This window comes from Rhinoraja longicauda, chromosome 7 (assembly GCF_053455715.1).
Source record: "Rhinoraja longicauda isolate Sanriku21f chromosome 7, sRhiLon1.1, whole genome shotgun sequence".
Classification (NCBI taxonomy): Eukaryota; Metazoa; Chordata; class Chondrichthyes; order Rajiformes; family Arhynchobatidae; genus Rhinoraja; species Rhinoraja longicauda.
The window spans coordinates 53,101,532-53,124,534 of record NC_135959.1 but is presented as its reverse complement, the minus strand read 5'-3'; the positions used below and the strand labels follow the sequence as shown (position 1 = coordinate 53,124,534).

At 42.2% G+C, this 23,003-nt stretch overlaps 1 protein-coding gene across 1 annotated transcript in view; it reads left to right on the top strand.

Moving 5' to 3' along the window:
• The first annotated feature begins 2 nt into the window (after positions 1-2).
• Positions 3-23,003, top strand: part of LOC144595636 (interleukin-18 receptor accessory protein-like) — a 32,098-nt gene continuing 9,097 nt past the window's right edge. The window contains exons 1-7 of the mRNA XM_078403213.1: positions 3-63; positions 6,811-7,069; positions 8,458-8,635; positions 9,247-9,421; positions 10,747-10,815; positions 15,144-15,267; positions 22,159-22,304. Coding sequence (XP_078259339.1) covers positions 3-63; positions 6,811-7,069; positions 8,458-8,635; positions 9,247-9,421; positions 10,747-10,815; positions 15,144-15,267; positions 22,159-22,304 — 1,012 coding nt within the window. The remainder of the gene's footprint in view (positions 64-6,810; positions 7,070-8,457; positions 8,636-9,246; positions 9,422-10,746; positions 10,816-15,143; positions 15,268-22,158; positions 22,305-23,003) is intronic.

Sequence of the window (23,003 nt, the reverse complement as noted above, 5' to 3'; positions counted from 1 at the left end):
TAATGTTGGAAGCACATAGCAAATCAAGCAGCATCCAAGGGGACAAGAAACTGAGTACCAAAAGTAATGAGATATGAAGAAACATAGAAATAAAGAGCTATAAACAATATGCTGGTCAATACTCAAAAAGACACAAAGTGCTGAAGTACTTAACAAGATCAGACAGCATCCCTGGAGAACATGGATAGGTGATGTTTCGGGTCAAGACCCTTCTCTAGATATGAGCAGGTTTCAAGGATTTGGACCAATGATGGAGGAAGAACACTCAGACAATATAAAATTAATAGAAACAAACATTTATTAAAAGAATAGTAAAACTACACTAAAACTACAACTAACCAGCAGCAAAGCAGCAAATAAACTGGGGATCCTGGTACCGTTCTGGATCATGGGCCGAGAGGAAGTTCAAAGAGATTGCTCCCAGCATGTACTTACATAATCAAGCCTAGGCCTCTTCCCTAATCGAAAAATAGTCAACTATGTTTTTTTTTTTTTAAAGACTAGGCATGCTCCTTAATGATGGAAACCCTTAATGATATACAGGGGTTGTTTATTACTTGAGGTACCAAGCTAGTCTCGGATGTCTCGGGGAAGAAACGTTTGTCTATATGTCCTTCCAACTGCATAATCTGAGACCTCATGATTTTCTGGTTCTTCCAAGTGAGCCCAATTATTTTCCTGAACATCTAATTGTTTTACTAAACGAGCCTGCTTCCTTGACCTAGGAACTGTTAACAGACAACTCAATTTTGGTGGAAAAGCCAGTTATAACCCTTGTATTACACCGCAATGAAATGTTCATATTCTGTAATCATGCAGGAGGCAGCACTAGTGCAGCTATTAATGTAACGGAAGAAGCCTTTTTCCATTACATTGACAAATGTATTGCTGCTACTTCCTGTACTCGTAGAGACTTTAGTTTTAGTTTTCTAGATTTTAGATTTAGAGTTTGGAGTTTTAGAGATACAGTGAGGAAACTGGTCCTTCAAGGCACCAGCGCTGACCAGCGATCACCTGTTCAATCGTTCCATCATACACACGAGGGACAATTTGCGGAAGCCGATTACAAACCTGCAAGTCTTTGGAATGTGGGAGGAAACTGGAGCACCTGGAGAAAACTCATGCATTCACAAAGAGAACGCTGTACAAAGAATGCAAACTCTGTACAGACAGCAACTCTACCGCTGTGCAACTGTGATGTCCAAAGGTTTCTAAGGTTTCATTACCATTGCTGCCAATTTCATCTGGTCCACGCCTAACACTTGCTGCCCCTTTTGTAAAATATCTATCTCAGTCTCAGAAAGAGATTTATAACCAATACCCATTATAAATCCACCAATTCTTACAGTAGTATTGACTGCACCTCTTAAGCTGTTTTCAGAAGGACATTACGTTGCCTAAATTCCCTGCCAACATTGTTTTGAGTACAGTGTGCAGAAAACATGCTGGCTGGTTGACATGACTGGGGCCTGCAAGTGATGCTGGGATAGTAGTGGTAGAGATGGGAAAGTTAGGTGGCGAGGAGGCAGAGGAGTACAGTAAATATAGAAGACTAACAAAAAGTTTGGTGAGATTTTTCTTCTTAGTACCCTGGTTTGGAAAATCGTAAAAGTGATGAGGTTTATTTGTGGTCAGAAGGGCGAGTGGCCAAAACAACAACAAAACAAATATTAACAATGAGTACTAGTTTGGTGGGGGGAAAAAAAGTGAATTTGGTTTTGGCTTAGGTTTATCATTGTCACACTGAAATGCTTTATTTTGCATCCTATCCAAACAGATCATATGCCATACATAGATACAATCGGTAGAAACTCAAATACCATAGAGAGAGCAAAAGGGAAAAGACAATGTGCAGAATATAATTCTCAGCATTGTAACGCATTGGAATGCATCAGTTTAGTTTAGTTTAGTTTACAGACACAGCGCGGCAACAGGCCCTTCAGCCCACCAAGTTCATGCTGACCAGCGATCCCTGCACACTACCAGTATCCTACACGTAATAGGGACAATTTACAATTTTTACCGAAGCAAATTAACCTACTAACCTGTAAGTCTTTGGAGTGTGGGAGGAAACTGGAACACCCAGAGAAAACCCACGTGGTCACGGGGAGAATGTACAAACTCCATACCGACAGCACTTGTAGTCAGGATCTCTGGCGCTGTAAGGCAGCAACTCTACCACTGTACCACCATGCGGTCCAATTTCCTCAATGGGGGTGAGGTGAATCGAATAGTACCCTGGGTTATGGAAGGACCATTCAGAATGAATATTTTATTATCAATGAGATAAGGTCATCTGTATAAAATGTATTAATCCTATATTTTCTTCTGTGATATGTTTTTATTTGGAACAGGATGATAATGAACTTTTGGATGATATATTTTACATTTACCACGTCAGGATCAGGAGAAGGAACAATTCTACAATCTCTGGATTCCTCAGGTTAGATAATGTCTATTTTTCATTTATTCAAACATTTTTAAATTACACAATAATAACTACAGCAGTGGAATTATGTACAACAGAAGTACATAATGGCAGTTCACGCCTGAAGGTCACAATCTTTGGGGTTTATTTCCCGTTCATGATCAACCATCTCATCTGAAGAAATATCACCTCATATTGTGCTAGGGTAGGCTTCACTAAATGGTATGAGGTAACTCAATCCTCCTCTATCCATTTCTCTCTCCTTTGATCCACTCAGGGTCCCCTCAAACACCCCTTATTTCTCCTCCCTCAGGGCCGTCTTAACGCATGGGCCTGATGGGCACTTGCCCGGGGCCCCACGAGCATAGGGGCCCCATGCTGATCTGTGTATGTTAAGTGACTTGCAATAAATAAATACTACTTTAAAAATGTAGGTTCAATAAGTGCTTTTTTCGCAACATTTTCGGTCACTAAGTGCTTCTCACAGCGATCTGTAAGTGCTTTTCGCAACAATGTAGCACCCTACGTCCATCGCTAAGTGCTTTTCGGTAAGTGCTTTTCGCCGGCACGACAGGGGGGGGGGGCTGGTAGGGAAAGGGGGGTGGGGGAGAGTAACGGTAGGGGCCCCAGTACACTGCTTTGCCCGGGGGCCCATAATGCTGTAAAAACGGCCCTGCCCTCCACCACTTGGTTTCATCTGCCCATCACCAACTCACTCAACCCACTGGGTCCCCTATTCCCTCTCCCTTGTATTCCCAATGGCCTGCCATCCCTCCCTCACCGAGTTCCATTCATCTCTGTTTAAAATCAAATTCCACAATCTGCGGCCCTTTTCCTGCAGCCACTTGTCACCTCCCAGCCTGTGTTGCGACCCCACTTATCCCATCTGCTATTCAACTCATCCTCAGCCGGATCAACCTATCACTTGCCAGCTTCTGTTTCACCCCTCTCCCTGCAGATGCTGGTTTAATACCAAAGATAGACACAAAATGCTGGATTAACTCAACGGGACTGGCAGTATCTCTGGAGAGAAGGAATAGGTGACGTTTTGGGTTGAGCCCCTTCTTCAGACTGACCTCCTCTCTCCCTCACCGCTTTCCGAATAGTTCAATTAAGCTCTATGGATATGCTTTAGAAAGCATCCTGACTGGTTGCGTCATGGCCCGGTGTGGCATTTCCAATGCCCAGTAACACAGGAGGCTGCAGAGACTAATGGATTCAGTCCAGCCCATCATGGGCACAGGCCTCCTCATTGAAAAAAGTACCTACATGAGGTGCTAGCTCAAGAATACAGCCTCTATCATCAAAGACTCCCACCACCCAGGCCATGCTCTCCTCTCGCTGCTACTGTTGGGGAGGCACAGAAGCCTGAAGTTCTGCACCATCTAGATCGGGAACAGTTATTTTTCTACATCTCTGTGCCATTTCTCCATACACCTCTATTCCTCAATCTGTCAAATACTCATCCATCTCCACTTTGAACACTTTGGATGATCCAGCTTCCACCATCCGCAAGAGCAGAGAATTCTAGCCTTCTTCCTCAGTTTATTTGGTTTAGTTTCTTGTCAGGTATACTAAGGTACAAGGAAGAGCTTTTTTTCTGTGTGCTATCCAGTCAGCGGAGAAACTTTATGTGATTACAATCAAGATGCCCACAATGTACAGTTATAGGATAAAGGGAATAACATTTAGTGCAAGATAAAGTCCAGAAAAGTCCAATTAAAGATAGTCCGAGGGTCTCCAATGAGGTAGATGGTAGCTCAGGAACACTTTCTAGTTTGTGATAAGATAGTTGAGTTACCTGACAACAGCTGGGAAGAAACTGTCCTTGAATCTGGAGATGTGCGTTTTCACACTTCAGTACTTTTGTATCCGGGGTGAAACTCGTCCTTGATTATGCGGGTGGCCTTATTGAGTTAGAGTGAAGTGTAGATGAAGTCAATGGAGGGGAGGTTGGTTTGCGTGATGGACTGGGCTGCGTCCACAATTCCCTACAATTTCTTGCGGATGGAGCTGTTCCCAAACCATGCTGTGATGCATCGCGATAAAATACTTTAGAGTCATAGAGTCATAGAGTCCTACAGCACAGAAAGAGGCCCTTCGGCCCATCGTGTCCGCGCCGCCCATTACCAAACACAGTCTAATTTTAATCCCATTTTCCCGCATTTGGACCGTAGCCCTGAATGTTGTAGCATTTCAAGTGCCCATCCAAATGCCTCTTAAATGTTGTGAGTGTTCCCGCCTCCACCACCACCCCAGGCAGTGAGTTCCAGACTCCAACCACCCTCTGGGTGAAAAAGTTCTTTCTCACATCCCCCCGAAACCTCCCTCCCCTTACCCTGTATCTATGTCCCCTTGTTGTTGAACCTTCCACCAGTGGAAGAAGTTCCCCGCCATCTACCTTATCTATGCCCCTCATGATCTTGTACACCTCGATCATGTCCCCTCTCAGCCTTCTCTGCTCCAGAGAAAACAACCCCAGTCTGCCCAGTCTCTCCTCATAGCCGAGGCCCTTCATCCCTGGCAGCATCCTGGTGAATCTCCTCTGCACCCTCTCCAAAGCTATCACATCCTTTCTATAATGTGGTGACCAGAACTGTACACAATACTCCAGCTGTGGCCTCACCAGTGTTCTGTACAATTCCATCATTACTTTCTACGCTATAAAATCCTATCCAATAAAATCTTAATCTCTTTACTCTGTCATATTGTCCATTCTGTTCATCACAGTGGAAGTGAGTTTTCCCATATGACAAATATAAGAATAGAGGTGTACATGGTCTCTTTTGAGCTCACAAGAGTCTGCAACCTGTCAAACAAGAGGATTACGTGGATCTTTCCTAAATCCGAGTGGCCTCAAAAATTTGCCAATATCCTTCTTTTTCATGATAATTAGTTCAAACTGTGATCTTTAGTAAAATGGATCCATCACAGACCCAGCACTGTGGCGCAGCAGTAGAGATGCTGCCTTACAGCGTTGCAGTGCCAGAGACCTGGGTTGGACCCAGGTGCTGTTTGTATGGAGTTTGTACATTCTCCCCGTGACCACTTGGGTTTTCTCCGAGATCTTCAGTTTCCTCCCATGCATCAAGGACGTACAGGTTTGTAGGTTAATTGGCTTGGTATAACTGTAATTTGCCCCTAGTGCGCGTAGGATAGTGTTAATATGCTGGGATTGCTGGTTGGTGTGGGCTCGATGGGCTGAAGGGCCTATTTCCGTGCTGTATCTCTAAACTAAACTGATCCAAGGGAAAAATTAGACTTCGCCTCGAAGAGGAAATTTCATCTCCATCTGTCCTGGATGACTTCATGGAACAGTTGTCTTCCTGGGACTAAATTAGATCATTGGAAATTTTAAGAAATAATTTAGAAATCTCAGTTTCTCTGGGTTCAGAAAAAAAGGTGTTTTTACTAAGTCTACTTAAGCGGAGAATATGAGTAATGACATCTGAATGTAATAAAAAATGGCATCTTCTTGTGTGGAACGGAATCATTGTTGACAGTTCAAATCATCAGTGTATTTTCATCACGAGGTGGGTAACTAACTTCAGTGAAGTAACTTTGGTTGAGTACACATGAGATAATTAGAGTAACTTTCCCAAAAGTGTTGTGCACCGTACACATTATACTGAATAAACTGGTTGGACTGCTTGCTTCAAGTTTAAAAAAAAAGTCATCAGAGATACAATGAACTGCAGATGCTGAAATATTTTGCAAAAAACTTTCTGTAAGGTATGTCCTCAAATTTTAATTATTGCCTTCAAGTGATAGTATTTCAAATATCTTTTGTTAATATTGGAAGTACAATGGATTCTGCTTTCTGCTGTTTTTGATAAGGCGTTCCATAGTCTGAAGACATCAAAAATGCAAATGCTGATATCATTAGCAAAATACTAACTACCAGAGGAACTCAACAGGTCAGGCAGCATCTGTGGAGGGAATAGACACACGACAATGGATAGGCAGATCAGGTCCTGTCTTCAGATACAAAAGGTCTGAAGAAGGGTTCCAACCTGAAATGTCATCTGACCATTCCCTCCACAGATGCTGCCTGACCTGCTGAGTTCCTTCAGTACTTTGTTTTTTGTTATATAGAGGTCATAGGGCTGACTGTCTTGAAAAGCAAGTAGGAAGAAATATAATATGTCTAAAATACCTAATTGCGAGCTTTTATTAATCCTTCCCCTTGCACATAATCATACGGAATGGCTAAACTATTATCAAGGGATATGGGGAGAAGGCAGGAACGGGGTACTGATTGAGAATGATCGTCCATGATCACGGCGAATGGCGGTACTGGCTCAAAGGGCCGAATGGCCTACTCCTGCACCTATTGTCTATTGTCTATTATCATTTGTTTTCAATTCTTTATTTCTCTCCAGATTGTTTCAATGGTGCACCACGGGAGTACTACTATGGATTTGCAGGAGATCCTTTTGAAATGACGTGTGAGCTAAATAATCTCACTGATAACAATTCCATAAACTATTCAAAGGATCTATTGTTATGGTGCAGACAAGGCAAGGAAAGTTGTGTTCAACAAATTAAGGGCTGGGATGAAGTTGTTAGTCCGAGAGGAAAAAGTTTTTCATCTTCATCAATCCGCACATCTGATTCTGGCACTTACCTCTGTTTCTTCAGGTAGATGAACACATTTGAATACTAAACTATTTAACGCTCAACCATTCATTTATTGTTTGTTTACTTATTATTTAGATTTCCTGAGCATGAGGTATGATTATATACTGTGGGAATTAAATACTGTTTAATTTAGTATTAAAGAAATTTGGAAAGGTATATGAATATAAAAGGTTTAGAGGGATATGGGCCAAAAGCAGGCATGTGGGATTAGTGCAGATGGGGCATATTTGTCGGCGTAGGCAAGTTGGGCCGAAGGGCCTGATTCCACACTGTATGACTCTGACTCTATAACTTTAAATGTTTGGAGTAGCAATGCAGGAGAAATAATTTTGCGACCTGTTTTTTTCATGTGAAGGTAGAGATACATAGAAACATAGAAACATAGAAAATAGGTGCAGGAGGAAGCCATTCGCCCCTTCGAGCCAGCATCGCCATTCATCGTGATCATGGCTGATCATCCACAATCAATAACCCATGTCTGCCCTCCCCATATCCTTTGATTCCACTAGCCCCTAGAGCTCTATCTATCTCTTAAATCCATCCAGTGATTTGGCCTCCACTGCCCTCTGTGGCAGAGAATTCCACAAATTCACGACTCAGTGGGTGAAAAAGTTCCTTCTCACCTCAGTTTTAAATGGCCTCCCCTTTATTCTAAGACTGTGGCCCCTGGTTCTGGACTCCCCCAACATTGGGAACATTTTTCCTGCATCTAGCTTGACCAGTCCTTTTATAATTTTATATGTCTCTATAAGATCCCCTCTCATCCTTCTAAACTCTAGTGAATTCTAGAGTTGTATTCTAGTGAATACAAGCCTAGTCTTTTCAATCTTTCCTCATATGACAGTCCCGCCATCCCAGGGATCAATCTCGTGAACCTACGCTGCACTGCCTCAATTACAAGAATGTCCTTCCTCAAATTAGGAGACCAAAACTGTACAATTATGATTTCCAATATTAACAAACCCTATAAACTTGATATCAGTGTTTTATGGGGGAAAATCTTTATCGGGTCATGTTCTCTGAAAATGCAGATTTCCCCAAACACTTAAGTTTAAAAAAAACCCCAGAAGATGCTGGAAACACCCGACGAGGGAAATACTGGAGACAGTAGGTGAGGAGAGGGAAACAGATTTAATATTTATGAACAGTGCACCTCTCCAAGCACTGAAGAACCTTTAGATTTTTGCAGTTAATTTAGCGACAAAATGGAAAATGACAATAATGTCAACATTACAATTTGTTCTGACAGATATATGTTCGATAAGATGATTGCATTCGTGGCCTTTGAAATATACCATTGAACAGTGTGAGAAAATTTGTTTTGAAAGATAAAACAACGTCGTTTTTTTTTTACAGTCTGCTTAAAATATTTTGTACTTGATAAACAGAAACGGTGGACTTTGTCTTAAGGTGGCTGTGCTACGTGTCGAAAAGCTGAACCAAACAGGGTGTGAAGACACTCAACATTGTGAAATGTTTCTAATTCAGCAAGCAGCAAATAAGATATCATGTCCAGGAATTGAACACTTCAATGCTTCAGCAAGGTCTCCTGTAGAGTGGTACCAGGTAAGTGTATTAAATCATGAGGAGAATAGGTAGCGTGAATGAGTCTTTTATGCAGAGTAGAGGGAGCAAGAACCAGAGGACATATGTTTAAGGTGAGGGCAAAGATTTAATACCCGAGGGGCAACATTTTCACACAGAGGTATGTGGAACGAGCTGCTAACGAAATTTAAATACTTGGAATCAGGAACAAACTTCCACTGCACGTTACAAACCCAAATAGCCTGAGACAATATCAGGGCACAATATAACTGAGAGTAAATGTGTAAGAAGGAACTGCAGATGCTGGTTTAAACCGAAGATAGACACAAAAGCTGGAGTAACTCAACGGGACTGGCAACATCTCTAGGGAGAAGGAATGGATGATGTTTCGGGTCAAGAGCCTTCTTCAGAGAGTAAAATTGATATTAAAAATAAAATATCTATCTGAGATGTAAATTGTAGAAGAGCAATATTACAAGCGACTGATGGTATTTAGTCAGTGAAATATTTTAGGTTGTGTCAGGAAGATGCACTCCATGCAGTTCCCCCAACTCTGATCACTGACACAATGTTATATTGAGCTCCAACACCATGGCTTTGGCAATTTAACCATTGGCTTTCATTTCTTTCAGAACGGGAAATTAGTTGAAGAATATCATGCACGAATTTCTCTCGAGATAAAAAGTGACCAAATTTATTTAAATTCTGTATATAAAGAAGACTCTGGCAATTATACGTGCAAATTTAAATTTTTTGAAAATAAAATCCCATGGCTTGTGAAAAGGACATTTCCTGTGAATGTTATAGGTAAGTAGAAAAATGCACCGAGCATCTTGAATTACTTTGACAAGGACTTTCTCTGTAAACTTAAAGAATTTTTATAATTTTAGGGCACCACCGTTTTATCGCGCATGTTTTTTAAAAAAATAGCCTTTCCTTTGGTAATCTTTTAGCTTGTCTTCTGTGCAGAATTATAGACTCTGCTTCATTCTTTGAGTAGGAATCATGAAGAGTGTAGGAGAGGAGAAAAAATACCCAGACCTTTGCGCTGCACCTTTCCCAAGCAGGTATAAAGTTTAAGACCTCACACTGAGCAGGGGCTTGGTCAATCATTATTCAGTTCATCAAATAAAACAGACCAAGGGCAGCACAGTGGTGCAGTGGGTGGAGCTGCTGCTCCTGTTTCTTTCCAGATGTTATCAGGCAACTGAACTGTCCTATCGACAACGTGAGAGCAGTCCTGATCTACCATCTAGCACATTGGAGACCCTCGGACTATCTTTAATCAGACTTTACTGGGCTCTATCTTGCACTAAATGTTATTCCCATTATCCAGTATCTGTCGCGGTGGATGACTCGGTTGTAAACATGTATTGCCTTTCCGAAGATTGGATAGCACGCAACAAAAAGCTTTGCACTGTACCTCGGTACATGTGACAATAGACTAAACTAAACTAAGCTAAACACACAGCACCAGAGACCCAGGTTCGAGTGGGCGTTATCTGTGTAGAGTATGCACTTTCTCCCTGTGACTGTGTGGATTTCCCCTGAGCGCTCCGTTTCCTCCCACATCCCAAAGACATGCGAGCTTGTACTTTACTTGGCCTCTGTAAATTACCCTGACTGTGTGCGGAGTGGATGAGAAAATAAGATCACATTGAACTAGTGTGAACAGGTGATGGATGGTTGGTGTGGACTTGATGGGCCCATGGGCCTATTCCCATGCTGTATGCCATAGCATCAGAGCATTGCAATTGATTATTTTACAACATTATTGTCAAGGGCGGCACGGTGGCACAGCAGTAGAGTTGCTGCCTTACAGTACCAGAAATCAGGGTTCAATCCTGACTGCGGTTGCTTGACTGTATAGAGAGAGGTAGTACGTTCTCCCTGTGACGTATGTGGGTTTTCTCTGGGATCTTCAGTTTCCTCCCACACTCCAAAAACATACAGGTTTTGTAGGTTAGTTGGCTTGGTATAATTGTAAATTGTCCTTAGTGTGTGTACGTGCTGTTAACGTGCAGGTATCACAGATCGGTGCAGACTCTGTGGGCCGAAGGGCCTGTTTCCATGCTGTTTCCTTAAACTAAACTAAACCAAACTAAACTAAACATACTCATATTCCTTTTCAGTTGCTGACACAAACAAACCTCCAATTACCCTTGACCCTCATGGAGTAAAAACAATCGAAGTCGTGCTTGGTAAGTCAGCAAAAATGTATTTGTTTCAAAAGAAAAGTGGATAACATTTTGGACTCCATTACCAAGCACTGCCAGTGAGAGCAGCAGACATCTGAAGGAATTAGTGATCTTCCTGGAAAGAGTTTGGGAAGAATGTTGATAGGCACAAAATGCTCGAGTAACTCCATGGGTCAGGCAGCTTCTCTGGAGAGAAGGAATGGGTGATGTTTTGGGGCAAGACCCTTCTTCAGACTCTGCAGAACTCCCGTCAGGGAGAGGAGGAGAACTTCTTCAAAGTAGACATACTGTACCTGGAGATTTTGCGGTGGAGCCGACGAAATGTGGATGATGGAACTGTAGATGCTGGATTCCCCCCCAAGATATGTAGAACTCTCGTCGGAGAGAGGATGAGAACTTCAAAGCAGGCATACCTTGAGGAGATTTGGGATTCTTGGGAAGAATGTAGTTCCTTTGTGGGATCAGATTTACCTTTTGCATTACATGTCTTCACACCACGAAGGACCAAGGTCTTCATTGCTCCTTGTGGTTTATCTTTAAACATGATCCTCCTGTGTATCTGTCTATCTTAAATCACTGTGACCCTCTTGGACAGGAAGGTCATATAGTGTTCTTGATATATAACATTATAGCAATATCGCAGACATTCAGTTTTGTATCTGTCTCCAGCTTTTTGTGTCTATCTTCAGCTTACACTATCTTGGAACGATTCACACCTCCATTCCGAACTCAAAAGTATGTCAGCACAGTGGTGCAGCAGTAGAGTTGCTGCCTTACGGCTCCAGAGATCCGGGGTCAATCCTGACTACGGGTGCTTGTCTGCATGGGGTTTCTATGTTCTCCTTTTGACTTCATGGGTTTTCTCCGGGTGATACGGTTTCCTCCCACATTCCAAAGACGTACAGGTTTGTAGGTTAATTGGCTTTGGTAAAAATTGTAAATTGTCCCTCGTGTGTAGGATCCTGCTGGTGTATAGGGATTGCTAGTCAGCATGGACTTGGTGGGCCGAAGGGCCTGTTTCCGCGCTGTAACTCTGGAAGTCTAAAGTAAAGTCTAGAGACCCCTGTGTACTTTGCAAAAGACTTCTGCTTGGACGGTGTGTTATCCAGTGGTAACCTGGTGTAAATCTATGGTCTCCCTGCCTACAGCTACTAGGTTGGAAACTTGTCAGCCAGGGACCTGCCATGAACCATCGCTCCTGTAGCAAGATTTTGCCCATGGCTCAGTGTCATGTGAAGACGAGTGCAGGGTGGGCTGGGACAAGTGGTGCAACACTGAAATGTGGTGGTCAGATGTGAACGCTGGCTGGTACGGTGAGTGTGGGCCATTGCTGGCAGCACAACCTGCTCCATGTGCTGTCAGACACAAGGAACTGCAGATGCTGGAATCTTGCGAAGAACATCAAGTGTTGGAGTAAGCCAGTGGGTCAGGCAACAATCCTGGAGGATAAGGATAGGCAACATTTCGGCTGAGGACCCTTCTGCATGTGATAATACACCACCTGAATCCTATGCTCCTTTATTTTCTCCTGTTGGATGTGATGGAGGGTCTCCCTCTCTCTTTTGCTGCCGCCTCTCTCCAACCCAGAGCTTTCCCGCTGGTAACGTGAGGTTTTCCTGCAACCCCTCCCATTACGTGGAATCTTGTTTGTCTAAGCCCTCGACATGTACTGGTGAGACCACAAGTACATCAGAGAAAACCTAAGTGTCGGGATAATAGAGGTGGCTTTTCACTCAAGCTCCAAGTTCCATCGTGTTCATGTTGATCACAAGTGAAATAACAATGTGAGCCCAGGGATTCATATTTATATTGGAAAACTTGGTGCATTCAAACAAACTTGAGAATTATTTAGCATAAATATAAAATAGGCACATTCTTTAAAGTGAACAAAATCATGGAACTTGAAAGAGAATATGATGTAATTAGAGCCTAAATCAACATGATTACTCATTTCATAAAGGAAATATTTCAGGTGGAGATTGGGGCAAAAACGTATCACATTTTGGCATAACCTCATAACTTCTCATTGCAGAGAGAATTAAAGGAGTTTTGCTTAAAATTCTGCATACAAAAACAGACAATTATTTAGAAAATAGCTGGAAACTTTATGTTTGAACCAAGGAGCTAAAAAGAGAGAATGACAATTCAGAGTACACTGTTTTATCAAAAATCTCACCTTTGCTTTGCAAAGATAGAAAAAGCTGGAGTAATTCAATGGGACAGGCAGCATTTCAGAAGAAAAGGAATAGGTGATGTTTCGGGGCAAGACCTTCAGTCTGTGAGTCAGGGCAAAGGGGAACGAGAGATATAGATGGTACTTAGGATAAAAGAATGGAAGGTATGCAGAAAGCAACAATAATCAGGGAAATGTAGAGCCCACAACGGTCCATTGTTGGCTATGGGATACAGGCTGTGGGATAGGTGATAACAGGTTAATACAGACAGTGGAACTCAACAGGACGATAGTAAAACTAGTACGATGACTAGTTGTGGGGGAGGGACGGAGAGGGAGGAGATGGGAAAGGATGCAAGGCATGGAGAACATTGATAGGTGATGTTTCAGCTCAGAATCCTTCTTCAACTTTGCACGTTCTCCAGAGTTACTCCAGCACTTTGTGTCTTTTTTGTAAGTCAGCATCTGCAATTCCTTGGATGCATATTTGCAGATGATATCCGTATGAGCATTTTATATATGTATCCATGGTTTCAATATAGGAAGTGTGCCAATTCACGTTTCCCTTTTCACCTTTTGTAGCATAAACTTTGGATGAAAAGTTCCTATGAGAGTCACAGTTATTTGTCCTCTTGAGAAAGTTTTTAACTGCAGAGGCCTGTAAACGAATCATCTGCCCATCTCCCAGACCTAAACAATATGTTAAACAACTTCAAGAACAAACGTCGCTGCAATGCTTGAAATGGCATTGTGATGTTTTTATTTTAGTGTTATGCTCTATCAATGCATTTCCCTTTTTCAGAATGTTGCTTTCAATTCCTCTTTAGATGTTACTTTAGATTTTCGAGATACAGCATGAAAACAGGCCCTTCCGCGTCAAGTCCACGTCGATCAGCGATCATCCCATACACTAGCACTGTTCTCACTAGGGACAATGTACAATTTTTAAAGAAGCCAATTAACCTACAAACCTGCACGTCTTTGGAGTATGGGAGGAAACCAAAGCACCCGGAGAAAACGCATGTGGTCACGGGGAGAACGTACAAATTCACTACAGACAACACCCATAGTCAGGATCGAAGCTGGGTCTCTGGCATTGTAGGGCAGCAACTCTACCGCTGAGCCACTGTGTTGCCCTTTAAGGGTTGTTCTGGGTACGTCTGATATCTCAGATATGGCAACCATAATATCAGCCACATTTCCATTGTCAATCATGAAAATGAATCAAACAAAAGCAAGTAGCATTTACATTACTGTAAGCAGGACCTTAGTTCCCAGTTTGACCTCACAAGATATATATGCAGCAGCCAGGAGTAGAACTACTTTTGATTTCCTATCGGTGTTGGTAAACCATTTGTAGCTGGACACAAAAAAAATCAACATTCCTCCTGAGTGCAATCTATATGTTGTGTTTAGAAAGAATAAGGATATCTAGCCTGGCATTGAGAAATTTGCTCTCTCACAAGAAACTTAAGCTATTCGGCACTGAAGGGAACAATTTTGGTTTTGGTTTATTATTGTCACGTGTACCGAGGTTTGTTTTGCATGCTATCCAAACCAATCAGATAATACTGTACATAAATACAATCAAGTCAAAATCAAGTACATTAGATAGAGCAAAGGGGAAGAATCAGAGCGCAGAGTATAGTTCTCAGGATTGTAGTGCATCAAATCCATAGACAAAGTCCAATGTGCACAATGGGGTAGAGGCGAATCGGACTGTACCTGAGCTTATGAAAGGACCATTTAGAAGCCTAACATTGGGGAAGAAGGTGTTCCTGAATCTGGTGGTGGGTGATGTCTAGCTTTTTACCTTCTTTCAGACGAGAGCAGTGAAAAGCAGAAATGACTGGGGTAGGACAAGTCTTTGATTATGTTGGCTACTTTTCCAAGGCAGCATGAAATGTAGATGGAATCAATGGTGGGAAGTCTGGTCTCCCAGCAAAGAGATCTGGAGACCAAGTTTGCCCAGTGTGCTTTTCCTGCCACTGTGGACTATTTAAATCAGTTGAGGGATGTATGTTGATTAAACTCCAACTCCCTAAGCCACCTGTACAGGACATATTGGACAATTAACTTATTTTAAAGTCATTATTCTAAAGGCTTCTGAGAGATGGCAACCTATACCATTTCTAATAATTTATACATTTTATTCCAGGTAGTTCTGTGCAGTTAATGTGCCAAGTATATTTTGGTTATGAAAGGAATTTTTCACCTGTTATAAAATGGTTAATAAATGAAGGCGAGATGGAAAATACGGGAAACCAGAAAGAAAAAGTTCTGTAAGTTTTAAATCTCTGGAACTTATTTTATTTTATTAGATTACTAAAATTTTCATTGCTTCCTCTATGGAGACTTGATTCTCAATGGAAAGGATGAATGATCTTTGCAGTATCTTGGAAGGATAAACGTACACAAACAAATTGTCAAAACAAAAAGTCAAGAATAAGCTGTCTCAAATACAACTAAGATCTGTTCACGAGTTTGAGAAACATAGCACAGGACAGCACAGGTCTGTGGCGAATGTTTGTGCCAAGTTAAACTGATCTCATCTGCCTGTACATGATCCATATCCTTGCACTTCTATGTACCTCTTCAAAAGATTAACCAGCACTTTCATATCTGCCTCCACCTCCAACACCCTGGCAATGTGTTCCCGGCCCCCACCACTCTCTGTGTAAAAAACCTGCCTCACACGTCTCTATTAAACATACCCCTTCTTACCTTTAGCTATGCCCTCTCGTGTTGGACATTTCCACCCTGGGGAAAAAGGTTCTGACTGCCTATTTATTCTATCTATGCCTCTCATACTCTGGTATATTCCTATCAAGTCTCCCAGCAACCTCTGATGTTGCAGAGAAAGCAATCCAGATTTATCCAACCTCTCCCGATAGCTGAAACCCTCTACTCCAGGCAACATTCTGGTAAACATCCTAGATGGAAAAAAAAAGTGCCTGAGAATCTCAGCATATCAGGCAGCATCTGTAGTAGGAATGGACAGGGGGAGTTTTGGGTCCAGACCCTTCCTCAGAGTAGGATACCAGTCATTGACAAGTATCATTAAAGCATGGTTACCCTGGAAGAGTACAAAGGCAGGGATTTCTTGGAACAACATGGATTAATTTAATTAGCAATGATCCAAAAGATGTTGCATGTGGTAACAGATAATTTGAGGCATATCTGACATCAAATTCACAGCAGACACCCAGGAGTGATTTGTGAGGAAAGATAACTTTTTGAACTTCTGCAATGGCAATGGCAATGGCAATGCCATGATTGTATTTGATTTTAAGAATCAGAATACTTACTAAATGATAAAATACATCATTCTTCATTTATAAGGGAATTGGTGAACTGGTGGTGGAAATGTCCAACACTAGAGGGCAGGGCAGGGCATAGCTCTGAAGGGAGGAGGAAATGTTAAATGGAGATGAGCAGGGCACTGTTTATGCAGAGTGTGGGGGGGACCTGGAACGCATTGCCAGGGGTGGTGGTGGAGGCAGATACGATAGTGGCCTTTAAGAGGCTTTTTAGAAAGGCACGTGGAAGTGCACAGTATAGAGGAATAGGGATCATGCACAGGCAGATGAGATTGGTTCAACTTGCCATCATTTGCGGCACTAACTTTGTGGGTCAAAGGGTCGGTTCCTGATGGTGTACTAGTCTATGTTCTATTTCCTCCTATCCCTCTTCTGCATCTTTTATGTGGCGATGGCAAATAACATTGCTTGTTGTCAAATCCTGAAGCAGTTTTCCTCTTGTCCTGATGGTAACTGTGTTCCCTGTCACTTTGTAAGTGAGGGGATTAAAGGAATATTCATGTTCGGGTCTTTTCCTACTTGAAGCTTGCTAAATGCTTTAACTTTATTGCTGGTGGTGGGGGAAATTTTCAAACCCTTTAGTTTTAAAGTGGATGACCTAATAGTACTTTCACCAGGGAAGTTCATATTCCAGTCATTTCTGGGGCACAGTACCAGGTCTTAGCAGTCCTCCGCGAGGCAAAAACTGCATTCTCCTTGACTAGATAATCATTAATATCAATTAACTAAAGAGTCTTTTAACCTGAAGCTTAGTGTAAAGAAGTAGAGGTTGAGTTGAGTTTACTTCATTGTCACGTGTGCCAAGGTACAGTGAAAAGCTTTTGTTGTGTGCTAACCAGTCAGCAGAAAGACAATTCATGACTACAATCGAGCCATGCACAGTGTACAGATACATGATAAAGAGAATAACATGAATAACGCTTAGTACAAGGTAAACTCCAGTAAAGTCCGATCAAAGATGGTCTGAGGTCTCCAATGAGGTAGATAGTAGCTCAATAGATAATACCTCTTCGGATCATTCACCTTGTTGTGGTGAAGAAGCTTGCATGTCCCATGATTCAGAGAGTGATGCCGTCGGAAGCACTAGCTTCTGGTAGGGCCACCCATGGCGGCACGATCAAGGATGAGGGTCTAGACTAAGAACAATCCAACGTACAAGACCTCAACGGCGGACCAGGCGGACAAAGTTATCTTGAACTCAACAGCTGTGAAGGCGGATGAAGGCTGCAACAAATCTATGAGCTCCAATCGTCTTGGTTCCCTTGCCATTGGAATTAGTTGATTGATTTGTGAAGGACCGTGTGCTTCTTGGAGTGCAACATCAAGTACACTTTAAACAAACACAGGTTGTCTTCATTCTGATATCAGAACGTAGACCATCATCCTCGACCTCGAGAGATAGCCACGATGAGATAGTAGCTCAGAGCTGTTTTCTAGTTGTGGTAGGATGATTCAGTTGCCTGATAACAGCAGTGAAGAAACTGTCCTTGAATCTGGACCTGTGCATTTTTACACTTCTATACCATTTGCCCGATGGGAGAGGGTAGAAGAGAGAGTGGCCGGGCTGCAACTCATCCTTGATTATGCTGGTGGCCTTGCCGAGGCAGCGTGAGGTGTAGACTGGTCCTGGTTGACAACCAAATTCTTATTAGAGACAAAATAATGACTGTGTCTCCTACACCTGCTGCAAGTACTTTAAAGTTGTTGCAAAGGTAAATCTTTCTCCAAAAAGAAAAAAAACAAACCTGAAAATGTTGAAAATACTCAGCAGGTCAGGCCGAGAGAAGGGAAACCTAGTCAATGTTTCAGGTCGAATATAGTTCATCTGACCAGAAATGTTAACTCTGCTTCTCTTTCCACATATGTGGTCTGACCTGCTGAGTATTTCCACCATTTTCTCTATTTTTATGTTAGAGTTCCAGCATCTGCAGTTTAAAAAAAAAATCCAATATTTCTCTCATCCACACTACCAGTTCCCCCAAACCCAAGCCCATGGCAAAAAGTGAGCTCCCAAAAACAGCAACAGGAGAACACTGATATTGTTAAAGTGAAACTGACCTGGGTGAATTGGATAATGTAGTCATTGCAGGGTCTCACAAGATATAGACAATAGACAATAGGTGCAGGAGTAGGCCATTCAGCCCTTCGAGCCAGCACCGCCATTCAATGCGATCATGGCTGATCACTCTCAATCAGTACCACGTTCCTGCCTTCTCCCCATACCCCCTCACTCCGCTATCCTTAAGAGCTCTATCCAGCTCTCTCTTGAAAGCATCCAACGAACTGGCCTCCACTGTCTTCTGAGGCAAAGAATTCCACACCTTCACCACTCTCTGACTGAAAAAGTTTTTCCTCATCTCCGTTCTAAATGGCCTACCCCTTATTCTTAAACTGTGGCCCCTTGTTCTGGACTCCCCCAACATTGGGAACATGTTTCCTGCCTCTAATGTGTCCAATCCCCTAATTATCTTATATGTTTCAATAAGATCCCCCCTCATCCTTCTAAATTCCAGTGTATACAAGCCTAATTGCTCCAGCCTTTCAACATACGACAGTCCCGCCATTCCGGGAATCAACCTAGTGAACCTACGCTGCACGCCCTCAATAGCAAGAATATCCTTCCTCAAATTTGGAGACCAAAACTGCACACAGTACTCCAGGTGCGGTCTCACCAGGGCCCGGTACAACTGTAGAAGGACCTCTTTGCTCCTATACTCAACTCTTCTTGTTACGAAGGCTAACATTGTATATCTGGTACATTTCTGGTGATAAAGATGTTAAAAAAAATAGAGGTCGTCAATTCTGAATTAGTGCTCTGAAAATATATTTCTGTGTTTTAAAATTGACATTTAAATATCTACAAAGTTGTTTGTACAGTCTAAAGGTCATAAAAATCTTCTGTAACAATTTCTGTTGTGCTATTTCTGTCATGTTTATCTGTAAAATTTTACAATCATGACCAAATTTATTACTACTATTTCTCATTTAGTTCTTTGTACTATGTTTCCATGACGTGGGTAAGAGTTGTATTCTCTGGGTTCAGCCTTAACCTGTGCAGTGAGTGAAGTTAGTCAAGGTTCAGCAGCTCAACCCTCTTTACTAAACACTGAACACATGTTAGAATGGTATAAGTACCAACTCCAAATAATACAATATACAATGTTTTAAGATATTATCAAGCATTTCCAAACTAAAATATCAAATATCATGAAATACCATGACTTCAAAGTTTTAACAACTTTAAACAGTTTTAGTTTAGAGATACAGCATTGAAACAGGCTCCAGCCCACTGAGTCCATGCCAACCATTGATCACCCACACACTGAGTCCATGCCAGCCATTGATCACCCACACACTGAGTCCATGCCAGCCATTGATCATCCACACACTGAGTCCATGCCAACCATTGATCACCCACACACTGAGTCCATGCCAACCACTGATCACCCACACACTGAGTCTATGCCAACCATTGATCGCACACTAGTTCTACACACTCCCTACACACTAGTGGTAATTTACAGAGGCCAATTAACCTACAAAACCACAGGTCTTTGGGATGTGAGAGGAAACCAGAGCACCTGGACGAAACCCACACGGTCACAGGGAGAACATGCAAACTCCACACATGCAGTGCCCGAGGTCAGGATTGAACCTGGCTCTCAGGCGCTGCGAGGCAGCAACTTTACCAGATGTGCTACTGTGCTGCCTTTTAATCTTGAAGTGTAAATGTACATTCAACTTGTATGTACTTCGTCCCAATCTTGTCTCTGAGTGCAATGTGCCAGAATCATTTGCATTTGTGCAGGAGACCAAAATGCTGGAGTAACTCAGCAGGACAGGCAGCATCTCTAGAGAGAAGGAATGGGTGACATTTTAGGTCGAAACCCTTCTTCAGACTCTATGTCCACAGTTCCCTTGCAGGCTGCCCATCAATTTTAACATAAACTCATCTACAGTACATGTTAACTGTAGGTGATTTTCAATATAACCTGTCCTAGTGATCATTCTGTTCCCATGCATTCTGGGGATCAATGCTCTTTGCAACTTCTTATGTGTTGCCAAAATCTACACCCATTTATTTTATAATGCAAAAATCACACCTGTGATAACTTCACTGATTGTACCGTATCTATGTTTGAAGGAAGCCATTAAAGTGATTCACTCTTGTGCCAAGTGAAATGATCCATTGTCCTCCCAAGGAAAGGTCATCTTGTTTAATGTTTTTTATGATTACCCACAAAGACATTTGGATGGGAAGATTTCTGGGTTTAAAAACAATTTGAAAGGATGGTGAATTGGTGGAATTTATTGCCACAGATGGCTGTGGAAGCCAAGTCTTTGAGTATTTTTAACATGGATATTGATAGGTTCTTGTTTAGTAAGGGTGTCAACAGTTACCGGGGAAGGCAGGATAATGGGATTGAGATGGACAGATGGATCAGCCATGATTGAACAGAGGAGCAGACTCGATGGGTCGAAAGGCCTAATCCCTCTATTATATCTAATGAACTTGTGAACTGATCAAAGGTTAGTCTCAAAATGACTTATGTATTAATGTTTCCAAAAACTTTGGGAATTAATCCTGCCTTGGTGGAATTGAAGTTGGTTCTTCTTTTGAGATTTGTGGACTAGACGCAACCAGATCACTTTGGAGATATTCCCTTTCACATAATCCACTTGTATCTGATTAACATGAGGTACACAAAAACAGTAACTGTAAAATCCACTCCGTGTGTTAAATCTAATAAAAGCATGTGTTCCCTCACTGAGAATAAAATATCTATTTAAAGTTCATCGGTAATTTCAGTGATGCAGCTGGTAGAGCAGCATCCTCACAGTGCCAGTGATCTGGGTTTGATCCTGACCTCGGGGGCTTTCTATGTGGTGTATGGAAGTTCTCCCTGTTATCCCGTGGGATTCCTCCAGTGCTCCGATTCCCTTCAACATCTGAAAGCCGTGTAGGTTTGTAGGTTAATTAACCTCTGTAAAAATCTGTAGGTTAATTAACTCCAATGAGCAGGGAGTGGATGAGAAGGTGGGATGACATAGAACTAGTGTGAACGGGTGATCGATGGTCAGCATGGACCTGATGGGCTGAAGAGCCTGTTTCCTTGCTTTAGCTCTAAACTAAACTAAACTAAACTAAACTAAACTAAGCTAAACTAAATGTAATTGTAGAAACAAGGAAGTGCAGATGCCGATTTACAAAAAAAGTGCTGGAGTAACTACCACCCACTCCTTCTTTTCCCCCTTTTTAGGTAACGACCAAACCCAACTCTTCTTTCCTCCCCTCTCCCTTTCCCCTTTGCCCCACCTATTTCCAGCTTTCCTTTACATTCCACCTACATTCCTTCCTCTAGCTTCACAATTTGCAACACTTCAATCCTGTTTTTCCCTCACACCTTCTGTCTTTTCACTGCCTTTATCCAACCATCTGCCTATCAACGCCTTACCCCCCTCACCTGTTTCCACCAACTACTTGCCAGGCTTTGCCCTGCCCTTGTTCTCTTCCAGCTTCCTTTCCTTCACCCTGACCTAAAACGACACCTATCCATGTTCTCCAGAGATGCTGCCTGGCCCATTCAGTTAAGATGTTAGTTCCTTAAAATAATGGGTCGGTTAGGATAATTATTAAGCTAACTTTGTATCAGTTTCACAAAGCACAAATTCATCACGATAAATCATCTCCGTGCCAACCATAGAATGCGGTGCTGGCTCGAAGGGCCGAATGGCCTCCTCCTGCACCTATTGTCTATAAAACTTTTCTGAGCATTGTCTTTGTTATTTTATGAATATCATTGCTCATAACGTATCATGTAAATTAAACTAAATTGTATGTATCTTGTTTAGCTTAACAAAGACAGCTGAAGGATTTACATTCATTCGGGAAGCAAACCTGAAAAAAGTTACCAAAGATGACTTTAACACCAACTTCACCTGCTTCTCACAGAATTCCCAGGGAAATTCATCTGGTGTGATTAGGCTCAAAGAGAAAGGTAAGTGGCCAATAGTTAGAGAATGCTCCACAATGGTCCAACAGTTTAAAAAAAGGCACAAAGTACTGGAGTAACTCAGTAGGTCAGGCAGTATTCCTGGAGAACATGAATAGGTGACGTTTTGGGTTAGGACCCTTCTTCAGACCGACGGATGGGCAACTTTTTGCATTGGGACCCTTTTTCAGACATTCCTTGTTTCTACAATGGTCCAATAGTTATGGCCAACTGCAAAGTGATACCATCTCTTGCTGATAGAGATATAGAGTCATACAGCGTGGAAAAAGGCCCTTCGACCCAACTTGCCCACACCAGCCAACATGTCCCATCTGCACTAGTCTCACCTGCCTGCATTTGGCCCATATCCCTCTAAACCTGTTCTAACCATGTACCTGTCCAAATGTTCTTTAAACATTGCGATACTTCCTGCCTTAACTACCCCCTCCGACAGCTCGTTCCACATACCCACCACCATCTGTGTGAAAATGTTACCCCTCCAGTTCCTATTAAATCTTCCCCCCTCCCAACCCCCAACTTAAACCTTGTCCTCTGGTTCTCGGTTTTATTAGTCTGGGCAAGAGACTCTGTGTATCTATCCGACCTATTCCTCTCATGATTTAGTACACTGTATTTTGTACTCATGTACACATTATGTACATGTGATTTTGATCGGGAGACAATATTCCCTTGATTATCTAGTGA